This window comes from Scyliorhinus torazame, chromosome 9, assembly GCF_047496885.1.
Source record: "Scyliorhinus torazame isolate Kashiwa2021f chromosome 9, sScyTor2.1, whole genome shotgun sequence".
In the NCBI taxonomy this organism is placed as follows: domain Eukaryota; kingdom Metazoa; phylum Chordata; class Chondrichthyes; order Carcharhiniformes; family Scyliorhinidae; genus Scyliorhinus; species Scyliorhinus torazame.
This window is the reverse complement of record NC_092715.1, coordinates 241,026,391-241,052,084: the sequence shown is the minus strand read 5'-3', so window position 1 is coordinate 241,052,084 and position 25,694 is coordinate 241,026,391. Positions and strand designations below refer to the sequence as shown.

The 25,694-nt window shown below is 46.3% G+C and overlaps 1 protein-coding gene across 27 annotated transcripts in view; it reads right to left on the bottom strand.

Moving 5' to 3' along the window:
* Nucleotides 1-25,694, bottom strand: part of LOC140429768 (receptor-type tyrosine-protein phosphatase delta-like) — a 3,491,723-nt gene that overhangs the window by 38,852 nt on the left and 3,427,177 nt on the right. For all 27 annotated transcript variants that reach the window (XM_072517184.1, XM_072517188.1, XM_072517191.1 and 24 more), the window contains 3 exons: nucleotides 20,101-20,276; nucleotides 13,433-13,552; nucleotides 10,193-10,347 (listed from right to left, as the gene is read on the bottom strand). In XM_072517184.1, the coding sequence (XP_072373285.1) occupies nucleotides 10,193-10,347; nucleotides 13,433-13,552; nucleotides 20,101-20,276 (451 nt within the window). The remainder of the gene's footprint in view (nucleotides 1-10,192; nucleotides 10,348-13,432; nucleotides 13,553-20,100; nucleotides 20,277-25,694) is intronic.

Here is a 25,694-nt window from a genome sequence, read left to right as displayed (position 1 = left end):
AGGGTGATAGATGAGCATGCAAAACCACAAGAAAAAAGAGAACTGAATTAATATGACAGCAGTGGGCTAATAGAAATATTACTAAATGACCAATGCTGGATCTTTAATCTGACCTCCGACAGGTTGAGATGAGATGAAGTGAATGGTCAAATGCCCTGTTGCGAACAAATGTGTTCCATCACATGCAACACTCAGTACAAGACAGGGCTGCAATTATCCCCTTATTCAGTATTCACTGTGCAGTTATTATCTTACATGTAAATAGCTTCATATTTTCTGGCAGATTGGCATTTTTCCACCACTGACTTGTAATTCTAATTCAAACTTCATTCAAGCCAAATCCAGATAGATGACTTTTTTATTTGACTGACCCTGAGATAGTCATGAATTCTTCACACACATTTGGGCAGCACGGTAGCACAGTGGTTAGCACAGTTGCTTCACAGTCCAGGGTCCCAGGTTCGATTCCTGGCTTGAGTCACTGCCTGTGCAGAGTCTGCATGTCGTCCCTGTGTCTGCGTGGGTTCGGGTGCTTCGGTTTGCTCCCACAGTCCAAAGATGTGCAGGCTAGGTGGATTGACCATGCTAAATTGCCCTTAGCTAAAGTGGGGTTACTGGTTTACGGGGAGATGGTGGAGGTGTAGGCTTAAGTGGGGTCCTCTTTCCGAGAGCTGGTGCAGACTCAATGGGCCGAATGGCCTCCTTCTGCACTGTAAATTCTATGATACAATTGTTGCAAACGAGAATTGGATTTGTAGCAAACTTGAAACAGGCGTCATGATCATAAACAATGATTATGGCAAATGTCACTTTAACTCTGGAAGAGTAACTGTTTTCTAAAGTTTTTCCACAGGATTTGGGTGCCACTGGCCAGGCCAACAGTTGCTGCCCATCCCTAACTACCCTGGAGAAGGTGATAGTGAGCCACCTTCTTGAACCGCTGCAGTCCATGTGCTGCAGATACAGCCACTGCTGTGAGGAAGAGGTTCCAATATTTTGACCCAGTGACAGTGAAGATGGTGTTTGGCCTGAGGGGAACATGCGGCTGGTGGTACTCCAATGTATCTCCTGCTCTTGTCCCTCTAGGTGGTAGCGATCAGAGGTTTGAAAGACGCTGTTGAAGGAGCCTTGGTGAATTGCTGCAGTGCATCTTGCTGATGGTACACATACTGCTGCAACTGTGCATCGATGCTGGAGGGATTGAATGGTTATGGTGGTGGATGGGGTGCCAATCAAGTGGGCAGTTTTGTCCTGGATGCTGTTGAGCTTCTTGAGTGTTGCAGATGACCGACTTGCGTAGGCAACTGTAGAGTATTCCGTCACACTCTTGACTTGGTCTTGTAAATGGTGGACAGGTTTTGGGGATACAGGAGGTGAGTGAAATGAAATGAAATGAAAATCGCTCATTGTCACAAGTAGGCTTCAATTGAAGTTACTGTGAAAAGCCCCTAGTCGCCACATTCCGGCGCCTGTTCGGGGAGGCTGGTATGGGAATTGAACTGTGCTGCTGGCCTGCCTTGGTCTGCTTTCAAAGCCAGCGATTTAACCCTGTGCTAAACCAGCCCCTCGCTGGTTATTCGCTGCAGACTTCTCAGGGCTGACCTGCTCTTGTAGCCACAGTAATTTTATGGCTGGTCCAGTTAGATTTCTCTGGAAAGCCTCATGATGTTGCCAGTGGGAGCCCCTGGGTTCAGCAATTGTAATGACATTAAATGTCAAGGAGAGTTGGTTCGATTCTCTCTTGTTGGAGATGGTCATGGCACTTGTGTGACGTGAATGCTACTTGTCACTTGTCTGCCCAAGACTGAATGTTGTTTAGGTCCTGCTGCATATGGGCCTGGACTGTTTCAATGTCTGAGGCATTGTGACTGTGCTGAACATTGAGCAAGAACATTGTGCAATACGAAATGAAATGATTCAGAGACCATCCTCACTTCTGACCTTATGATGGAAGGAAGGTAATTGATGAAGCAGCTGAAGATGGTTCGGCATGGGACTTTACCCCGTGGAACTCCTGCAGTGATGTCCTGGCACTGAGAAGACTGACCTCCAAAAACCAGGCCAATCTTTTTTGTACTAGATATGACTCCAACCAGTGGGAAGGTTTCTCCCTGATTCCCATTGATTTTTGCTTTGCCAGAACTCCTTGATGTCACACTCGGCTGAATACTGCCTTGATGACAAGTGCAGTCGCTCTCACCTCACTTCTGGAGTTCAGTTCTTTTGTCCATATTTTGACCGACAGGAGTGCAACACTGATGGAGCTGAGTTGTCCTGGTGTAATCGAACTGAGCATCAGTGAGCAGGTTATTGCTGTGTAAGTGTCACTTGATAGTACTGTTGACTGCACCTTCCATTACTTTGTCAATGATGAAGAGTAGACTGATGGGGCAGTAATTGGCTGGGTTGTAATTGTCCTGCTTTTCGTGGACATGACAAAATTTGGCATTTTTTCACACTGCCGGGTGGATTGCAGTGTTGTAGATTTATTGAAACAGCTTCTCTTCTGGAGCAGAAGTTTTTAGTACTATTGCCGGAATACTGTCAGGGTCCAGAGCTTTTGCAGTATCCAATGCCTTCTCACATTGCTTCATATCACATGGAGTGAACTGAATTGACTGAAGACTGACAGCTGTGATGCTGCGGACCTTGGACGAGGCCATGGTGGATCATTCACTTGATATTTCTGGATGAAGATTGTTGCAAAAGCTTAACCTTGTCTTTTGTACTAATGTGCAGGGCATCCCCATCTTTGAGGATGGGGATATTTTTGGGGCCTCCTCTGCCGGTTAGCTGTTTAAACTGCCCCCAACCATTCACGGCTGGATGTGGCAGGACTGTAGAGCTTAGATCTGATCCATTGATTGTTCAGTTGCTCAGCTATTTCTATCGCATGCTGCTTCCACTGCTTGGCATGCAATTTGTCCTGTGTTACAGCTCCATCAAATTGACACTTCATTTTTATGCCTGATGCTGCCCTTGGCTTGCTGTCCTGCACTCTTCATTGAATGAGGTTTGATTCCCTGGCTTGATCATTATGGAGGAGTGAGGGATATGCCAGGCTATGAGATTACAGATTGTGGTTGAATATAATTCTGCTGCAAATAACATACATAACATAGAATCCCTACTGTGCAGAAGGAGGCTATTTGGTCATCGAGTCCGCACTGAAAGAGCACCCATCTAGGCCCCCCCCCCCCCCCCCCGTCCTATCCCCGTAACCTCACCTAACCTGTACATCTTTGTACTGTGGGAGGCAATTTAGCATGGCCAATCTACCTAACCTGCACATCTTTGCACTGTGGGAGGAAACCAGAGCACCCGGAGGAAAGCCACGTAGACACAGGGAGGAAATGTAAACTCCACACAAACAGTCACCCATGCCTGGAATCGAACCCGGGTGCCTGGCGCTGTAAGGCAGCAGGGCAGTGCTCAACACTGTGCCAATGTGCCGGTGACCCACAGTGTCTCATGGAAGCAATTTTGAATTGCTAGGTCTTTTCTGAATCTACCCCATTTAGCACAGTGGCAGTGCCACAAAACATGATGGAGGGTACCCTCAATGTGAAGACGGAACTTTGACTCCACACGACTGTGGGGTGGTCACTTCTACCGATATGCTTGTGGCAGATGCATCTGCGATAGGCAGGTTGGTGAGGATGAGGTCAAGTAGATCTTCTTCTCTTGTTGGTTCCCTCAGCACCCACTGCAGACCCAGTCTAGTAGTTTTGTCCTTTATCACTCAGCCCACTCAGTCAGTTGTGGTGCAACCAAGCCAGTTTTGGTGAAGTCCCCCACCCAGAGTAAATTCTGTGCCCTTGCCACCCTCATTGCATTTATTAATTGGTTTTCAACATGGACGAGCACTGGCTCATCAGCTGGGGTGGGGCGGTGGGAGGTGGTCATCAGCAGGAGGTTTCCTTGCCCTTGTTTGACCAGGTGCCATGCGACCTGATGAGGTCAAGAGTAGACTCCCTTCCCACTGTGTCACCTCCTCTGGTGGGTATGTCCTGACCCTATCTTGGGTGATGTTGATATCTGGAACATTTTAAGATATGGTTTGGTGAGCTTGACTATGTCAGGCTGACATTTGAATCATCTCTGGGACACCTCTCTGAATTTGATATTAGTAAGGGCAGATTTAACTTTGTCATTTCCAGTGTCTTTGTCAATGCAGGAAAGTCCATCTGGATTCATTTTTTTCTTGACTTTGTACCTCTTTGAGTGACTTGCTTGGCAATTTCAGAGGGTATTAAAAGCTGACCTATGGGTCTGTCATAAATAGACCAGACAAGGTAAGAACGGGAGATTTACTTCCCTAAAGGACATGAGTGAACCAGGTGAGATCTTACGATAATCAACAAAGTTATTCAAGGTCATCATTACTGGGACTTGCTGTTAATTCCAGATTTATTGATTAAGTTTCAATTCCACTAACTGCCGCGGTGGATCTGAACCCATGCCCTGGGCGTATTAGCCTGTACCTGTTGATTATTATTCTAGTGGATATTATTACTATTCCATTGCAACCTCTGATTGTTTGACGCAAACAATGCCTGAACCAAAGGTACAGCATGAAGTCAAATTCTGCCTTTCCACAGCTGACTTTCTCATCCCTTGCATAACATAAAGAACAGAACTTTATGGAACACTGTGCAAATAATTAGCAGGCAGCCAAATTAAATGTGATTCATAGAATTTGAGTGGTTACTTCTGTCATGTTCAGTCAATACTTTGAAATTTTGTACTCGAGCAGACTATTAAAATGGCCACTGAAAATCTTGTAGACTTTGACATTTGAAACTTCAAGCAATCCGGAGTCTCAAGCAAATATCTAATTAAATATGTACATCTGGGGACTTCACACATCCCTTTGTTAAAGGATGGACCATCAATAAAATAACTATAGCATTCCAGCCAGCTCACCATGGACAAAATAAACTCAATGTGTGTTGGACAAATGTGAAAGCTAAGGTATCAAACAATAATGTAGGTTGTTTAATCAACCCACCACTTCTTTTTTGAAAAACGACTTTGAACTTGTACAAGTCACATGGTTAAGAAGTCATTTTGTTGCCTGCTTTTAAAATAACAGCAAGAAGCTGTTCTGCAGCGACAGAGTTCATTCAAAAAGCCATCAAACCAGTTGTGAGTCATCTAAGCAACTAAGGTTAATAAGGGGCCAGATCAGTTGGCTGGACAGCAGGTTTATGATGCAGAGCAAGGCCAACAGTGCAGGTTCAATTCCCGTACCGGCTGAGGTTAGGCATGAAGTACTTGTCTTTTCAACATTGCCCCTTGCCTGAGGTGTAGTGATCCTCAGGTTAAATCACCACCAGTCAGCTTTCCCCCTCAAAAGGGAAATGCCTATGGTCATCTGGGACTATGGTGTCTTTACCTTGACCAAGGTAATAAACAGCAATACATTGAAAGTGGGAGAAGGACACACCCCAAACTGTTCCAACTTCATGTTATCTGAGAACCAACCTCACGGACATTCAAATACAAGAAACCTCACAGCTTACTGACAATCTTCTGCTTTACAAGATCTTCACTTCAACTAAAGCATCAACCTATCTAAGAAACCACAGGCCTGCCACAAAAAAATCTGAGACAATCATAAATTGTATTGTTTTACCTGAAACTATATACAATCTTTGTGTATGTGAGTCAAGTGATTGAGACTTTGCCTTTTAAACCTCTGGGGCAAGGATGTGGCAATAAGTAACTTTTTTTACTGTAAAACTATCAGAAAGCATGACTGGACCTATTTGATAGGAACAATCACTCTTAAGGACAGGAAAATACAAACCCCTTAAATTCAAATGCACTGATCATAGGCAATAAAAAAGAAGCACACAAATTTTGTCCGTGATGCTTCGGCATGTCTAAACACAATATAAGATCAATAAGCACAATCAGGAAAGGGCAAAAAATGCTTGCCTAGCCATGGATGCCCACCATCCTGTGAAAGAATAAAAGTAATGATCAGAAGATATTTTATGATATGGATCAGAGAGATAGCTGACCTTGAGAATTCACCCTGATCATCCCTGGCATCTCCCTTGGTACCATCAAAATGAGCCACTGTGTCTTTCAGAAGGAATTTACAAGGACTGATTCATTGGCACTTTACCAGGGCTTTCAGAATGCACATCAGCCTTCCTGACTGTAATTGTTGTTTTTCAAATGAAGCTACTTTGTAAGCCTCTCTCATAATTGTCAGTTAAAGTCCTTTTTGACAGCATTAATAAAACCTGCTACACATAATCCTGAAACAGTATCTCTGGCAAATGTGTACATCTCAGTTTCATTTATTATCAAGTGCTGCTGGTTTTAAATTATTATGATTTGATAATGGCAGAATGCGATTCCCGAAAACCCCTCCAAAGCTGTTTTGATTGATGGTACAGTATAATTTTTTTAGAATGAGACCATTCAGACCCTCGAGCCCATCCTGGTCCCTCACCGTTGGAACGCTGTCCTGCTCTCTCACCGCTGTGTCTTGTTCTGCATCACATATTTATTCAGCAGCTGAGCCGGTGAGACCTGGAAGGTCCTTGGTTTGATCATTTTTCTGCACGCAATTCCCTGACCTGAGGTGAGGCAGTGGTCGTGTCACTGCAATTGGGCCACAGCACCTTTAGGTTAAGAGGGGAAACTCAGAGTTTCTGCTTCTGAACGCTATCTAAAAAAGCACTGCTAGATGTCTGTACGTGTGGGCATTGGGTGAAGACACGATAAGGCTTGGGCGTGATGCCTTCCACAGTGGAAGAGAAGAACATAGGAATTTCTAGATGAGGAAAGGTCCATCTAGTTTCCCCTCTACCATTCCAGGAGTGTCATGATTAAACGGCAATCGAGTCGTTGACTAATCATAGCAATGAACTCCTATTAATTACTCTACAAAAGACTCAGAAATTAGGAACCAGCCTCTGATTCAGAGAATATGGATTCAAGACCCACTTCAGAACCTGGGACTGGATTACTGTCTCCCAATGAAGGTGCAAATCGGCACATAAAATGCTGAATGTAGTTGTTTTTACTGGGCAAACAACTTCTCTCTGCCTTCCCAACCCCACATTATGTTTCTGTAGCTTGTTGACAAGTCTGGAAGGCCTTGGGTGCAAAACACACATGAACCTCTTCCAAGGTCAGGATCCCAATTCAGCAAAGTTGTATTTCCTCCGACACACCGACACACATTTACTTGTGCTGGTGTGAATTTTATTTAGGGCTTTTTCCAGCTCGAAAAAGACACCTCTTTGGCGAGTTCACAACCACTGGGGGAAGCTGGGAAAGTTAAGTGTAATATTGTTTCGGCACATTCAAATGTCACTATTAGATTCCGTGTAATTGCTGTCATGCATTACAGTACTTCTCTAATTGTCAGAATTTTATTTTATTAAAAATAAATTTAGAGTACCAAATCATTTTTTCCAATTAAGGGGCAATTTAGTGTGGCCAATCCACCTATCCAGCACATCTTTAGGTTGTGGGGACGAAACCCACGCAAACACGGGGAGAATGTGCAAACTCCACACGGACAGTGACCCAGAGCCGGGAATGAACCTGGGACCTCGGTGCCGTGAGGCAGCAATGCTAACCACTGCGTCACCGTGCAGCCCGTCTAATTGTCAGAAATGCCACAGTGCATTAAAAATTCAAAATAAATCCCCTGTCAGCATCAGTATCAGCAAAATCATGTTTTGATTTCAATCGACTGACAGCTCTGGCTGCTAAAGATCCTTGCTTTTGAAAGTTGAAAAACAAATCTCTGCATCTGCACCCCTCCATTGATTGACAGCTACTCTGGTTTGAGATAGAAATGGGACATCATTCTGTTCTGTCAGTGAAATGAAATGAATGAATGAAATGAAAATCGCTTATTGTCACAAGTAGGCTTCAAATGAAGTTACTGTGAAAAGCCCCTTGTCGCCACATTCCGGCGCCTATTCAGCGAGGCTGGCACAGTGTCAGTCAGTGTAGCTGGAAACCTTTGTTATGACAGCTGTGGCCACTTTGAATGCTTGGCTGGGTTTCAAACGCTTAAATAGCTTCAGCTCAGCAGGGGTCTGTTGATCCATGAATGACTGATACTTTTGAGAGGCTTTAATAACAGAAACTGCCATTGATGTGGTTTATTGTTTATTCCCAAACCTAACAGGCACTTAAGGAATTACATTTTTTTTTAGGATACATGGGGTAATGGAGGGGAGTGGGGGGACATGAGAGGCCACAGGGTGGCAAAGGGATACGGAAGGAATCGAGGTGGGTGGTTGGCATGGAGATGGCATGAAGGATCTGAGGGGCATGAGGGTGCAGAGACATGGGAAATCTGAAGGGGCATGGGTGATTTGAGGTGGCATTGGTAATCTGAGGGGACATGGGTTGGCATAGGAGTACAGGTTGAGGATTATGTGGCCTTTAAACCATGCTGGGAGCTGTGCCGCTGTGTTGGAAAACCAAGGTGAGCCTACTAATCAGCAATCTTATCAACACTTCTCATGTCTGGGATAATACACCATGAACCAGTGTCACAGTGGTTAGCACTGCTGTCTCACAGCGGCAGAGACCCAGTTCAATTCAGCCTTCGGTGTCTCTCTGCCTGGAGTTTGCACATTCTTCCCGTGTCTGCATGGGTTTCCTTTGGGTGCTCCGGTTTCCTCGCAAACTGCACAGGTGAGCAGGTTAGGTGGATTGGTCATGACAAGTGCATGGTGTTACAGGGTAGGGAGGTGCAGTGCGTCTAGGTGGATTGCTCTTTCAGAGTGTTGGTGCAGACTCGATGGGCTGAGTGGCCTAATTCTGCACTGTAGGGATTAGATTCTATGAACCTGCCCCCTGTATGAACAACAAAATTCCTGGGCAAAGTTACTCATGGGTCGGTATGCAATTTCGAGGGTGCAAATGTGCACAGGTCAGGTTTCCTTGAGCCCACGCATAAATCTAGGCCCTGAGCACACAACATCATGCTGACTCTCCGGTGCAGTGCATTCAGAGTGCTGCATTGTCAGAGATGCAGGGGTGGAATTCTTCGTCCTGCCACATTTCTGCCCCGACCGGCCGGCGGGATTCTCCGTTACCCCAGCCAGTCAATGGGGTTTCCCATTGTGGGGCAGCCCCACGCCGCCAGGAAACCCCTGGGCGCCGGCATAACGGAGAATCACGCCGGCGGAGAATCCCACCTGCCATCTTTCAGACGAGGAGTTACACCAAGGCCCTTTCTGATATACAGAAAAGAAGATGTGCCACTATTTCAAAGATTAGGAGGGAAGCTATCCCTGGTGCCCGGCCAATACCTATCCACCAATTAACCTCACAAAAACAAACTAGCTGGTTCTTATCACATTGTTGTTTGTGGGAGCTTGCTGTGCACAAATTACTGCTACTTTTCCTACATTCAACAGTAACTACACTTCTTTCCATTCGTTCACGGGATGTGAGCATCACTGGCAAGGCACTTGAAAAAGTACTTCACTGGTTTAAAACACTTTGCAATGTCCTGAGGTTGTGAAAGTTGCTATGTGAATGCAAGCCTTTCTTCTATTTGTCGGTCAAAAGTCAGCAGCTGGATTCTCCGTCGGTGGGATACTCTGCTTCGCCGGCAGCGTACTCACGCCCGCGGATTTCCTGACGGCGTGAGGGCGCCCACAATAGGAAACCTCATTGGCTGCCTGCCAGGACGGAGAATCCCGCTGCCGGCGAGGCCGCGCCGCCGCAGAAAACAGGTGCGGCGGGACGGAGAATCCCGCCCATATTTTTCTTCCCTGGAAAGCTATACTTACCAACATGCCATATCCCAAATGACTCATAATGATCCCAAATGTTAATTTTCTGGAACTAACTTATCCAACATTCATTTGGATGATCAAGCCTTTCACTTAGCAGCAAAATGAAATATTATAGATTTATGAGGGACATGGGAAATTGGGAGATGCAATCTCGCTGGCATTTCCCGATTCCCGCTGTATTTGCCGCCCACATCGCCATTCTCTGCCAGCAAACGCGGGCTGAAAACCGTCCCCCCTCCCCCTATATCTCCCAGCAAAAAATGAAAGGAGTCTTAAATGAAAAGTGATGAAACAAAGCTTTTACTCCGATAGTCACTTGACGTGGTATACCAGCCATTTTCTGGTGTAAAATTCCACAGCTTCCGGACTGCATTGCCTTTGCTGAAGATATCACCTACCTGCAATGTACCACCATCGGCCCGGCGTCTGGAGGGTTACAGGCTTTCACTCGCCGCAAGAAGGCCAGGAATGGTGTAGGGTGCTCTGGGACCCCATGATCAGGCCACGCTGTGAACTGGAATTGTCGCACTTCCCTCTTTTCACTGGAGCCAATCTATTGGAACAATGGGGGGTTTTATCAACAGACCGATGAGAACATGTATAAGAACTAAAATAAAAAAGGAGGTTTATTTTGGGCGTGCTAAAAGGTGGCGTTTTCCACACTGACATACATAATTTTCTGGCGCCTCTCATGTGTAAATTAAATTATGCAGCTTGTTGTCTCAATGAATGAAACTTGGGTTTGCCCTCCAGGTCTGACTACCTCAAATCCAATCTAAACAGAAAAAAGTGCGGATAGCTGATCTGGAGATTGCACTGTACTTGCTTCCTGCAAAGTAACATGAGTCTGTGAGCATGGGAATTTACAAAGGGAGCAATTAGAAAAATAACTTCTGCTGCCACAAATTTTTGCACAAGTATGTGCACATGTGTGAGAGACAGAAGACATTTCCCTCACACGGTTCATATATGGCTCAGATAGAGAAGTCCTTTTTTACATACCGCCTTCAACAAAGCAGCAGTGACATTTCATGAGAATGATTGCACTCTGCGGTTGACAGGGATTAGCAAGGATGCCCAGAGGAAGAATTAGGTTTTCAACCTCTTCCTAAGCCTAACCAGAGGCATAATTTGACGGTAAAGTCACACGTCTAGGATTCCTGACGAGCGGAGAAGACAACAAATCTAAGATGGTGCACTTGTGCAAAAGGAATCATGGCTGCTGATCAGCCATCAAAAATAGTGAGGCTGAAGTTCACTTTTGCTGGTGAACACACGCTATCCACACTTGATAGAACGTAGCACATACAGTGCAGAAGGAGGCCCTTCAGCCCATCGAGTCTGCACAGACCCACTTAAGCCCTTACTTCCACCCTCTCCCCGTAACCCAATAACTCCTCCTAACCTTTTTGGTGACTAAGGGCAATTTAGCATGGCCAATCCACCTAACCTGCACGTCTTTGGACTGTGGGAGGAAACTGGAGCACCCGGAGGAAACCCACGCACACACGGGGAGAACGTGCAGACTCCGCACAGACTGTGACCCAGCGGGGAATCGAACCTGGGACCCTGGCACTGTGAAGCCACAGTGCTATCCACTTGTGCGACCATGCTTCACACTTGTGCATGAAGTGCAGCGTGCTCCATGAAATGACAGTCATGGGTGGGGCAAGTGGTGGAGAGACACTGCTGAGGAGGGGTTCCTTCCCTTAAACTGTAACAAAGATTAAAAAAATATATTTCTTTATTGAAATATTTGTAAAATCTTATAACAAAAACAGAAAAAGAACAATAGGCGTTAAACATTAACATAGTGCAAAAATAGATATTTCCCCGAACGGTCCTGTCTTCACAGGCACCGAAAATAACAAAAAACAAACACAACACTAACCCCCCCACCCCCCCCCCCCCTCGGAAAGCTGCTACTGCCAATGTTGTAAATTAAATTTCCCCAAGAAAGTCGATGAACGACTGCCGCCTCCGGGATAACCCGAACATTGACCCTCTTAAGGCAAACTTTATTTTCTCAAGGCTGAGAAACCCAGCCATGTCACGAACCCGGGTCTCTACACTCGGGGGCTTCGTGTCCCTCCACATTAACAAGATCCGTCTCCGGGCTACCAGGGAGGCAAAGGCCAGAATGTCGGCCTCTTTCAATCCCTGAACTCCCGGCACTTCCCACACTCCAAAGATCGCCACCTCTGGACTCGGCACCACCCGTGTTCCCAGCACCTTGGACATTGCCATGGCAACCCCCTGGCAGAATTCCTCAAGCTTCAGGCATGCCCGAAACATATGGACATGGTTTGCTGGGCTCCCCGCACACCTCGCACATCTGTCTTCTACCCCGAAAAACTTGCTCATCCTCGCCGCCGTCATGTGTGCCCGGTGGGCCACCTTAAACTGTATGAGACTGAGCCTGGCACATGATGAGGAGGAATTGACCCTACTTAGGGCTTCCGCCCATAGTCCCATCTCTAACTCCCCTCCTAACTTCTCCTCCCACTTGCCTTTAAGCTCCTCCACCGGGGTTTCCTCCGCCTCCAACAGCTCCTTGTAGATATCCGACACCCTCCCCTCCCCTACCCAGGCACCGGACACTACTCTGTCTTGTATCCCCTGTGGCAGCAGCAGCGGGAAGGCCACCACCTGTTTCCTCAGGAAGGTTCGCACTTGTAAATACCTAAAGCCTGGCAGTAATTTAAACTTGTCCTCCAGCGCCTGCAGACTGGGAAAGCTCCCATCTATAAATAGGTCACCCATCCATCTAATACCTGCCCTCTGCCAGCTCTGGAACCCGCTGTCCATCCTACCCGGCAGGAACCTGTGGTTATTACATAACGGGGTCCAGACCGATGCTCTCTCTACCCTCTTGTGTCTCCTCCATTGCCCCCAGATCTTCAGTGTCGCCACCACCACCACTGGGCTTGTGGAGTAACGGGCCGGCGAGAACGGCAGAGGTGCCGTTACCAGCGCTCCCAAAGTGGTGCCTTTACATTACGCCGCCTCCAACTGTTCCCATGCCGACCCCTCCCCAATACCCACTTCCTGATCATGGCAATGTTGGCCGCCCAGTAGTAGTTGCAAAGGTTCGGCAGCGCCAGCCCACCCTCCCCCCGGCTGCGTTCCAGCAGCATTCTCTTCACTCGCGAGGTCTTGTTCACCCACACAATTCCCCCTCCGGGGTCGGACCCCCCCTTCCCACCCCACAGGCCGCCCCCGGATCCTTCCACGCCGAGATGCCGCCGGCTAAGACCAGTTTAGAACGGCGCCGGCGGGACTCGGGTTTTTTGGTACGGCTGCTCCGCCCATCCCGGGTGGAGAATCGCTGGGGTGGGCCCCGCAGTGCGGCCCCCAGCCGGTGCCGCGCGACTCTCCGTCCCGGCCCCGGGGTCAGAGAATCCCGCCCTCTATGTTTCTTCCAGTTAATTGTTAGTAAAGAGCACTGCACTGCAATGTCTCAGTAGATGTTAGGCTGTATTTCGCATGGTAGAAAATAAGAGTATCTGGATTCGTTGCTGGCTTCATTTATTAGATCAGGACCAAGCTGGACTATAAATGTTACAGCAGTAAAGAAGATTTACATTATTTTTGAAAAAAACAAATCATTAGCTTTTAAAGGAGGATAAAAGTTATACCTTGTCTAATGTTAATGTTCTAACGCAGTAGGTTGCCAATTCAACCGTATCCTGTAGGGTGACTTGGATTAATCCAAAGGTCTCAGTACCTCTAGAAGGCCAGTACTGGTCACATTTCACCTGTTGAAATAACCACATTACTGTAAAGAGGGAATACATCCTGGTTGTAAGAAATACTCATAAATGACTGAATTAAAATATATTATTTTTTCATTTAATTGTTGTAGCTTTTTTAATCAACTCAGTCAAGAGACTGAACAAATTGACTTCATTACCAAGTCAATATTGTGTTTCGCTGCACAAGATCATCGTTCAGTCGCGAATGCTTCCAGTTGTTAATAAATCAGTTAACAGGCACAGGCTCTCCAATCTGATTGACATTTAGAGGTTCATGTAGAAACAGGAAAATGTTTATTTTGGTTCAGCAGTACAAATGTTAACCTCTGCCAATGGTAAAGGGCTCTCGAGCCTTGATGCTACGGGATGTGGAAAGCTTATTCAACTGCAAGACAAGTCAGTATTTTCACCAGTTGACACTGGTGTCTTTAGAAAGAGGTTGTGGGTGGGGTCTGGTGTTATTGGGACAGAAGTCATCAGGAACGCATCTCATATCTTGTGCCCAGTTTTCCACGAGTCTTGAAGCCAAAGTGACGCTGGGCAAGACCAAAGTCATCCAGAGATAGACTGAAGATGCCTGGCAATGTGATTGAGGTGGCAAATACATATTTTGCTTTGTAGTGCAATGTGATGCACTCTACATACGGACAAAACAAAACGGCATGACCACTCCAGGAGAAAGCCTGCTCCTTTCCTGAATGAACTGACATTAACTCCACACGAGGCTGAAGAATGGATCCAACATTATGAGACGTTTCTCCAGCAAACACACCGTAATTTTACATAAATTACATATAAGGCAGTTCAGCTCCTGAAGTGCAAAGAAAAGATGCAAAATAGTCTAAAAGACCATTTTTTGAATCAGGATCATTAAATCAAGATATGCAGAGTGGGCTGAGGAACCCCCTCTCCCAGCAAGCTCTACCTGTTTAAAATAAACGCATCCTCAGGTTAATGAATACTAAACAGCTGGATCACACATGCAGTCAAGATAATAAATAACTAAATGCATAGGCGTTGCTCTTTCCAGTGAGATGTTAAATGGGTCAATATTGTAATTATATTACTGAATTATGGGCTTGGCTCGAGGGCTATGAATGTGGAATCCCAGTAAATTTATTACACCAGAGTTTTTTTTAAACTTATCTTTTTAACGCCACTACCAATGTTTGAAAATATAGACGGAATGTGTTAATCATCAGCTTCCTGTAACAGGAACAATATCGGGCAATTGCAGAAACAAACACGAGGGACAAATTATTATGAGTATGAAATGGGCAATAATTAATGCCGCATTCTTTGTTTTTCTATTCGCAATTATGCACAACATTCCAATTTGACACCTATAATTCAATCCTTAATAATGAGGCCATTTAACCTTCATTCTCTCTCTGCAATATTGGATAAGTAACCCTTTGAGAACATCTGCCCTGTGATCACACTATCACATGTTCCAATTTCTTCACGGCACACCAAATCCATCTGTACTTTCTACACTATGCATTTCGTGCCTTTGTTTTAGGATAGGATGGGATATTCATTTATTTGGTATTTTAGAAACTGAACGAATAGAGAACTAGAATTAAATCCCGAAAGGATTTCCACTCGTGGATGTATCGTTGATGGATGGAGTTTTCTCTACATTTGTCCTTTCTTTCTAGGTTGCTGGATGCATGTACAGCTTCCTAATAGAAGCTAGTAAATTACTAGCAAGCTGGGTAAGTTACCATTGGTTTCGGTGTTCTTATCTGAGGAAGGATGTTCTTGCTGTGGGGTGAGTGCAGCGAAGGTTTACCAGGCTGATTCCTGGGATGGTGAGAATGTCACATGAGGAGAGACGGTTATGATTATATTCATTGGAGTTTAGACGAGTATTGGGGAGATCTCATTCCAACAGATTAGACAGGGTATATTCAGAAAGAATGTTCCCAATGGTGGGAGAATCCAGAACTCGGGGTTATAGTTTGAGGATAAGGGGTAAACCTTTTAGGACTGAGATGAGAAATTTCTTCACCCAGGGAGTGGTGAATCTGTGGCATTCACTACCACAAAAAGCATCTGAGGTGAAAACATTGTGGAATTTCAAGAAGGAGTTAGATACAGCTCTTCGGGTAAAGGGATCGAGTGATATGGGGGGAAGGCGGGATCAGAGTATTGAACTCCATGATCAGCCATGATTATAATGAATGGTGGAGCAGGTTCGATGGGCTGAGTGGCCCCCTCCTGCATCTATTTTCTATGTATGTTTCTGTTTACTGTACATATCTATTGCCAAATGAAGCACCTCTTCATAATAAAGAAAATATTTCAAGAAAAGCGTTGAGATGGAAGCATGTAGCATCAGATGGCTTCCACTTGTGTTATTGAAAATTTATGACATTTCTAAAAGCTGGAGTTTCATTTTTCAATGACGCCATGAAAGCGAGGCAGGCCAAGATGTCAGTCATTTTCACAGCTGAAACTCATGCCCTTCATTGTAAAAAGACGGGCCTCTTGTTCTGAATTCCTGTAAATAAGTGGGTATGGATGGTTCAAGATACAAACAGAACTCTCTACAGTCACTGTTGATGCACTGACCAACGGTGAGCAAGTATCAGTATGTCACGATAAGTCAATCATCTCAGTGTTTCCTTTCTATGTCCAGAGTGACATCGAAAATGTTCCACATGGTGACATTGGTGAGGATTTGAATAAGATGCTTATCCTACAGATTAAAATAAAACATTGAACCACAGAAAAGTTACGACAAAGGAAGAGGCCATTCAGCCCATCACTCCTGCGCCGGCCAAAAAGAGAAAGAAAAGAAACTAGATGTTCATTTTCATCCCAATTTCTAGCTCCTGACCTTGCAGGTTCCAGCACTCCAGATGCAGATCCAAATACCTTTTAAATGAGTTGAGCGTTTTAGCCTCAAACACCAACTTAGGCAGTGAATTCGAGCCCACCACTCTCTGGGTGACAAGGTTTTTCCTCATGTCCTCATTGATCCTTAAACCTACAGAAGTGACTTCTCATCTCGGGGAAATAGATCATTCCTGTCCACCCTGAGCCCTCATGCTTTCGACACCTCAATTAGTCACTGCTCAGCCTCCTCTGTTCTAAAGAAAACAGCCCAAGCCTATCTCGGGCACAATTCAGTGGACTTATAACCAAGTCCGGGTTCGGGCATGTTTGGCGTGGCGTTTCTCGAGATTCACCCGCTATTCAACGGCACTTTGCCGGTTATATGGGCCTCGGGAAGTTCCTCCCCGCCGAGATCACACTTCAGTCGGTTTCCTGGAATGGATCCTCGCAAGTTGGAGCAGCCCCGATTTCAGCACCTCCCCCTTTCAGGCCCACCCTAATTTCTGGATCTCCCCCTTCACCCCCAACCTTCTAATGGTGCTTAGAACCCCCCTCAACCCCCATTTAATGGGTAAGGCCCCCTGGGCCGGATCCCTGGCAGCACCAACCTGGCACTTGGATACCCATGACACTCCCAGCCTGGCAGTGCCCCCTGGCATCCTGGGAGTGCCACTCGTGCACCCTGGCGATGCCATGATGGCATTGCCAAGGTGCCGAGCTGGCACTGCCATGGTGTCAGGCTGACAGTGTCTAGGTGCCAGAGTGAGTGTCAGGGTAGTACCATGCCTTGTCCCTGACCACCCAGGGATCTCTAATGTCCTGCGAGACCCCTGAGAGTCTAGGACTAACTAGACACAGGACTTTGCAGGGGACGTGTAGTTCAATCGTTCCAACAGGGATTGAGTTGCCGCTTCCATCAACGCTTCCATTTACGGGCAGCACGGTAGCATGGTGGTTAGCACAATTGCTTCACAGCTCCAGGGTCCCAGGTTCGATTCCTGGCTTGGGTCACTGTCTGTGCGGAGTCTGCACGTTCTCCCCGTGTGTGCATGGATTTTCTCCGGGTGCTCCGGTTTCCTCCCACAGTCCAAAGATGTGCAGGTTAGGGGGATTGGTCCTGCTAAATTGCCCTTGGTGTCCAAAATTGCCCTTAGTGTTGGGTCGGGTTACTGGGTTATGGGGACAGGGTGGAGGTGTGGGCTTGGGTAGGGTGCTCTTTCAAAGAGCCGGTGCAGACTCGATGGGCCGAATGGCCTCCTTCTGCACTGTAAATCCTATGATTCTATGACATGTGGGTAGCAACCAGGTTGGAGCGTCTGATGGCGAATGTCTCAAGTTTCCAATGCAGCATCTCCCAAAGTCCGAATGCTGCAGCGGAAGCTCAGGCTGCACTCATGCAATCTAAGTTTGCTGTCATGGAAGATCTGAGTGTTACCACCATGGCTATAGATAACAGTGTGCAAAGTGGCTTTCGGGGTGTCTGAAAGCACTCCAGCAATCTGGTCTCCTGAAAGACCGCCTACAGATATAACCTCCTACTGACAGCCCTGCTCCCACTCCTCCTCCCTCTGCGTGTCCTCTGCTCATTCTCAATGCCAAGAGAAAGGGCTGACTGGTCCATCGAAATCTGGCAGCAACTGGACTGTGTACAAGCCTTTACGTCGTCAAAAAGGTGGCCACTCCAAGGGGACATTTCAAAGTTTAACCAACTTTAGAATGCATCCAAATCTCATAGAATTGCAGCAGCCGTCGGATGAAATAAACCACCAACTAATCTGTAATTAGCAAAATAATTTTCATGGGGGCCCACCATGCTGCTCAACATGGGTTCAACAGGACAAGGTTAAGAGAGGGTGTAGGTTGTTGTGTGCAGCTCAAAATGGCAATCTAATCTGCCGCTTGGCATCATGATCTGGCTGTTATGTTTAGTTCTGGCTGATGTTAGGGACACGAGTTTCCGTTATTGTGATGGCATCCAGCACACTTGCTATCATCGTGGATGCCATTTGGAACTGTAAGGGGCCTTACAATACCCCTTCCCACCTGAAAGCAAGAGGTGGTGCCAAACTTGATTTTAACCCCTATGATTCTGGAGGCATTTATAGAAACTGATTCAGAAATCCGTTATCTCAGCCGGTGCCACAAATAGATGCTAAAGCAAGTGATCTGGTGCGGGGGCCGGGAAATGACCTGGTTCAGTTCCAGTATACACATGCTTAGACCATTTCGGTACTTAGGCCATCTTTTTTAAGAAGGTTGGGCTAATTTTGTCGACAAGCTGTGTTTATTTCTCCGACATGTTTGGAATGCAGAAGTCTCAAATGCCCAAAGGTTGGCCCTCCGTGAAAAAACTAGGCCAGAGCCATCCCACCTGCTCCCTGCCCTCCCGTATAAAAATTGTAATTGCTGGTGCGTGAAACTGATCCTCACCTCCAACCAAAGAAAACCAACAAGACTGTGGCGATAGGGTGAGAACCGGGCTGTGGCTATGTTTATTGCCGCTGCCACTTTTCCCCATCTGGTTCAATCGGGTCACACTGTCAGACAAATGGGACGGCTCCTCCAGTAAAGGGGAGTGAGTCTGAAAGCTCAGGGGCATACTCATGCTGAAAGTCCCACAGAAATGGAATCTGGCAATTACTAACGTCCAAATATTGCTGGTTAAGATCATTTTCTCCAGCTGCATATGGGTTATGAAGCTGAATAGCTTTTTGCCGGAGCAGTCACCAGCCAGATTCCCTATTCACAATCTGTAAGCCCTCGCCAGTGGAATAAAATGTGCGGCTCAAGAGGAAAGCAGACATTTCAACTTGGATTACCGTCTACACCTGCAGCTTTTCAAGTGCCATTTTTGTGAAGTAACAACGTAGTCTTATGAATAGAAATGCACAAAACCACAAAATGTTGATTGTTGTACTCCTGGAATAAGCCAGGTCAATGCACATTATTAAAGTGAGAACAGAGTTGCTGATGCAATCCTCAAAGGGGCATTAAAAGTCAAATGCTACAAAGGAGTTTCGAGAAAGCAGGGGTCGAAACGGATCTTGCCTCAGAGAAGAAATAGTAAGCAGTAATCTATAAATAATCATGGATATTGAGAAGGAAGGAAGGAACATAATTATTTAAAGAAATGGAAGATGGATATGTTGAAACAATGCACGACCGGCAGATAGATGTCGGGGGGAAAAGTAGCACAGAGATGATGTAATTGGGTGGATGGAGATATCAAAACACAGGGCTGGGATGAGCCAAATGTTTTACAAACTAAGTGTGGAGCCCAATGAAATGTCGTCTCCCTGTCCACTCCTGCAATGGACTCTGATACCAAAGAGAAAAGGAATATCTCATCTTTCCTTAAAATGATATAAAAAACAGATTTCAATGGCCAATCTCAACTGCATCAAAGAATAATGCATTTCTTTTTAGTACTGCCCATTTTGCATTCAGATTAAATGAAAGCCTGCTGGCGGATCAAAGCAGATGATCCCAAATAAATTGAGCACCATTAGGTGAGTCAGTACTTAGAGAGACATGTGAGTCATGAGACTGCCTGCCACTTGGACAAATGATAGGGGAATAACCTCTGAAATGTACATGGTTGAAATTAACATAACATGCACGTTCAGCAATATTGTCACTTTGTACATTTATATCAAGAGTATGTTTGTCATTCATGCTCTTTGTGAAATCAGGTATCAAATATCTACCCTTGATCTTTCTTCTAGTTTTGTCATCATGACTACAATGGCACTTCTCTGCTCCCAAATCATCCTCCAGAAATCTCCAAATGTCTCCGGCAGAGGACCCTGTGTTGCGATGTACGCATTCTGCTTTCTATAGCCATCGATATAATTGGAATTGGAGTAGTCACTTCCTGGTATGCCTACAAATAAAGCAAAGAACACAATTTATAGATCATAAAATTCCAGCATAAGGCAACTTTTCTTCGATCTAGCTTCTGGAGCCAAAGCGTTGCGATAAGGCAATAGAACAGTCAAAAAGGCTGTCGTTAGACTAATGTATTTTTAATGCAGGTGAGCTCATGAAAGCTCAGCAGCTCATCTTTCGAAAGATTAAATATTAAAAACCTTTGGATTTTTTTAATGCTGTGTTAATCTAAAGAAAAGGTAGATGCAGTTACATCATCATCACTGAACAGGCTCACATTATTCTTGAACGATCGGCAGCACCTTTGAGAAAGCAGGCACCCCAATGGGAAACATTTGTTAAACTGCACAAAAGATTATCCTCGCTTTCTCCCCCTGCCAAATTGCTATAAGCATTATTCTTAGATAAATGGGTGCTTTGCTATTGCAAGGAAAGAACTAAAGTAATGTCTCCTTCATCAGCACTTTCCATTCATCTTTTGTAATTATTTTATTTTTGGTTGGAAGTTATTTCCATGGTTCTTCAGGCTCATCTGGGTCTTATATTTCTGTCACTGCTGACAGGCAGTTCTGGAGCCTACTCTTCCACTGCACCAATGCCCTTTTTAACCAGCAGTCAGGAAGCTCGAGCTTCTACCCCCCCCCCCCCCCCCCCCCCCCCACAGGAAACTTCCCTCCACTTTTCTCTCCCTCACCCAGAGAGTTGTCACAGTCCCTGATCAGCATGTGCCTGTTCAGACCAAGGTTAAAGTTGAATAGGAACTGGCCAAACCCCATCTGTGTGCGGACTGAGCATTTGCTGCTTCAACACATGAGTTGACCAGCCGTTATTTCTAAACGAGTCTAAATCTAGTTGCAGCACACTTAAGGAATGCTTGCTTCGCTTCAGTCACTGTTTTACCACGCGTATCAACAGGACAGGCTATAGACAAAGCCAAGCGTTAATGTGATGCAATTTATTCTTTGGGGAGGTGGAATTAATGGTGGCCCTCAAATCCTTTTAAACGTGATTGTGGATTCAGCTCTACCTTTCCCTGGACAGGAAATGAGCCAAGATATGTTTCTGTTGAAACTGCAGATAGGTTTAATCTAAAAAAAAACTTGGTGATAAGCCTGCCTTTTGCAGCATTCTTTCCGCATTGAATGCTTTCCCCCAAAAAGAGAAAAATTGTGTGGCAAAACATAAAAGAAGATGACCCATATCAGTCTCGGTGGGCACCACCTCTACGCACCAACTCCTTTGCTGGCAGGAATTCTGTGCAAAGGCAGCCAAAATCTGTTTGCTTTGGCACAAACTGTGCTTTTCCTGTTGTACCAAGCCACAAATGCTGCCCATGTTTTCCACAGATAAGCCTCATCCACCATCTAGGCCCATTAGGTTCAGTATCATGAAGGGAACAGATAAATAATTGAGCATACATTTTTCTATGTTTTGAATCACAAAGTGCATTTTTGGAAAGCCCGTCTTGTATTCAATTATTTTATTGTTTTCCAAATGCCCACAAAATGGGAGGAATTGGAAACTTTAGAGGGCAGAATTATGCCTGTTGGATTCACAATGTTCTCACACATTAATCGTGCGTGTGTGATTTTAACCGAGCCTTTAGCTGATTTAAAATGTAGATGTGCAAAGGGACCTGGGTGTCCTTGTCATAAGTCACTGAAGGCTAACCTGCAGGTGCCACAAGCTATTAGGAAGGCTAATCGCATACTAGCCTTTATTGCGAGAGGATTTGAGCACAGGAGTAGGGAGGTCTTGCTTCAATTGTATAGAAGTTTGGTTCGACCTCACCTGGAGGACAGTGTGCAGTGGGCCTTTTACCTCAGAAAGGATGTTATTGCCATAGAGGGAGTGCGACAAAGGTTCTCCAGACTTGTTCCGGGGATGTCAGGGCAGTCTCATGAGGAGAGATTGGGCAAACTGGGTCTTTATTGTAGGTGCAATATACTTGGATTTCCTAAAGCTTTAGATAAGGTACCACACAAAAGGCTACTTAAAAAGATAAGAGACAATAGTGTTGGGGTTAGTATATTAACATGGATAGAGGATTGGCTACCGAATGGGCATGCAAAGCGGCTTTTAGAGGCCTCCCGCGGGCTCCCCGACTGGCAGTGTGCCTCGCGAGATCAAAACAGGCCTTGTGAGGTGTCGTGAGCAGGAACCAGTCCACAATGGACGGGACCAAGTCTCGCACACCGAAGTAGGTTTAAAACCCACTAAGGGATCTACTGAGCTCCCGGCACCTACTGGCTTCCCTAGGGAGACCACAGCCGGTCACCATTCAGTTCTGGTCCACACAAACGTGAACCAGGCGGAACGGCACCCGGGGGGCCTCCTGGGCAATTGGAGGCCCCAGGGTGGTCAGGGATTCGGGCCCCTGGCCCTCCCATTGGAATGCGGGCACCTTGGCACTGCCAGACTGGCACCATGACTCTGTCACCCTAGTACTGCCAAAGTGCCCGTGTGGCACTCCAAAGCCAGCAAGATCACTGTCAGGGTGCTGGGGTATCAGTGCATAGGTTCCCAGGTGTCAGTGTGGCACAATTAAGGGTCAGAGCCTGAGAGCGGCCATGCCCATGAAAGGAAGATGGGGGTGTGATGCATGCGGGGTGGGGGGGGGGGGGCTGCAGAGCGGGTATGAAGGGCCTTCGCAAGGTTGGGGGGGGGGGGTGAAAGGTCGGGGTCCTGGAAGGGGGAGCCCAAAAGGGGACATGTGAAGGCCTGAAAAGAGGGGCCCACAGTGAACTGTACCAGGGTGCCACCACTTGAAAGGGTGTGGGGTAATGCCAATGTGTGTGTGTGTGGGGGTGGTGGTGGTGGACCCACAAGCCCACTTAGCCCTTTCACAATGGTGGCCCGAACTCCGAGGAGCTAGCCTAGCCAGTGAGTTCAGCTCCCAGTGATAGGAAAAATTCTAAGGCCACGATTGAACGTGGCCGATAGAAGCCGGAGACCCTGCTCCCAGGATCTACCCGGCTTGCAATGCCTTGCAAGATCATTGTAGTAAGGATCATTTTGTGGAAAATCTGCCTATTAGAGCGAGTCGGCTAGTCTCACCGCCTTGGAGATCTCGGGCGAGTACCGTTCAGTACTGGCCTCCACAAACGGGGACCAGGTGGAACGGCACTCGTGGGGGAATCTCAGAGGATCAGAGGCCACCAGATGGATGCCCTTTGAGCTGGGTGATACCCTAGTACTGCTGGTGCCACCTCGGCATTGCCAAGGTGCCAAGCTGGCATTTTGCACGTGGCGCGATCAGGCCGGGTATGCCCTGCGTGGGTGTTGGGGGGTTAGGGGAGGGGGCCCGGGGACCGCCTCATAGTGAGTTGAGGCTTGAGGGGGGAGATGAGGATTGTGTTGGGGGCTCCAGAGATAGGTACTACAGAGATGGCAACTTGTAACTAGTGGAGTGCCACAGGGATCAGTGCTGGGTCCACAATTATTTACAATATATATTAATGACTTAGGCGAGGGAAGTGAATGCACTACTGCCAAGTTTGCAGATGACACAAAGATAGATGGTTATGGTGAGGATCACACAGAATTTACAGAGGGATATAGACAGGTTAAGTGAGTGGGCAAAAACCTGACAGATGGAATGTAATATAGGCAAATGTGAAGTTATGCATTTCGGTAGAAAGAATAAAGAGGCTGAATCTTATTAAATGGGGAAAGCCTGCAGAAAACTGCAGCTCAGAGGCATTTAGGTGTTCTTGTGCATAAATCACAAAAAGCTAGAATGCGAGTTTAGCGGGTAATAAGGAACACAAATAGAAAGTTGGTTTTTATTTTAAAGGGAATGGCATATAAAAAAGGGAAGACTTGCTAAAACTTCACATGGTACTAGTTGGACTACACCTGGAATACTTTGAACAGTTTTGGTCCTCTTATGTAAGGAAGATATACTGGCATTGAATGTTGTCCAGAGTGATTCACTCGGTTGAACCTGGGTATGGAGGGGTTTCTCATGAGGAGAGGTTGAGTAGGCTGGGCCTGTACTCATGGAGTTTAGAAGAATGAGATGGGACATGAGTGAGACGTATAGGATTCTTCGGGGGATTGAGAGGGTAGATGCTGAGAGGTTGTTACCCCTTGTAGGAGAGTCAAGGGCTGGGGGCATAATCTCAGAGTAAGGGGTCGCCGATTTAAGACAGAGATGAGGAGGAATTCTTTTCTCTCAGTGGGTAGGTTAATCTCTGGAGGTTGGAGATGCATCCCCCACCAGAATTGTCTTATCCGAGGATTACCCCATCACCATTCTCTTTGGCCCTGAAAGACTAATTCTTTTATAATTTAATCTCTCCTGTCTTTCACCCTATCATAGGCCTTCCCTTTCATCTTTGCCCACCCAACTCTTGTTCAAAATGTATTACATTTCTAACATTTCTCAGTTCTGATGGAAGGTCACAGACTTGAAACATAACTAACTAATTAGGGACTTTCCATCAGGAAGTGGGAGGGGTGGAGTGAGGGGGGGGGATGACTACTTGTTGAGAACCATGCCCCCTCCACTTTTCTGCTAAACCCCCTCCCACACACTGCAAAGCCCCTCCTGCCATTACTTAGCTGTGCCTGGGTCCAAGAGCGATCCTAGACTTTGGGTAGGTGCTGAACCGGCAGCTGCCACCATCGCTCCTGTGGCGCTATCGAGCAATGAAGCGCTGCAGCCTCTGATTCACCGGCAGCTGTTGGAGGTTGCAAGGGAAGTGCCCAGTTAAGCACCTAATTGGCACTTAATTGGGTTAAGCCTTCCTAAAAAGAGGCATCATGGTGCTCACACCAACTCCCCGTCCGGAGGGTGACACACTCATCACCTTCATTAAATTTGTGTCTCATTACATTAATTGAGCTATTCATCAAAACTAGTGCAAGGTGGCAAGCCCAAGCAAAGTATTTAGGGGAAACAAATAGCTTTTGGTTAATTCTGTCAATTCAAGCAAAGCGACTATGGTGAGCAGTAGTAATTCTACGATTCCTGCAATATCGGTTCTGCTGTCATTTGAACTACGAGCCACTTGGTTCTCCTTTGGAATAAAACTTTAGCTCTTTAACTTGCCCATGATACTGAACTATGTTCGGCAAGTGTATAAAAAGTATCAAAACCCAGACCTACTTGTCACCTTCAGCAATTTGAGTGTTGCATGAGTCCCATACAGCATGGATTGAATGTTTAATCCAGTCTGGCAGGGCACAGTCAGAGTCAGTCCATCCCATGCTGCCAGACTGAGTTCCAATCCAGTTCAAAGCATTGAGTCTCCTCGCCAGACACACTATCTTCAATACTTAAAGGGGCAATGAAATTGACCGATGTGAAAATGACTTCAAAGGTTTCCACCATGCTTAGGTTGTATAAAATTCATCGGGCAGGAGTCTCCGTCCCGCCCCACCTGTTTTCGGGTGCCCTGCCGGCAGC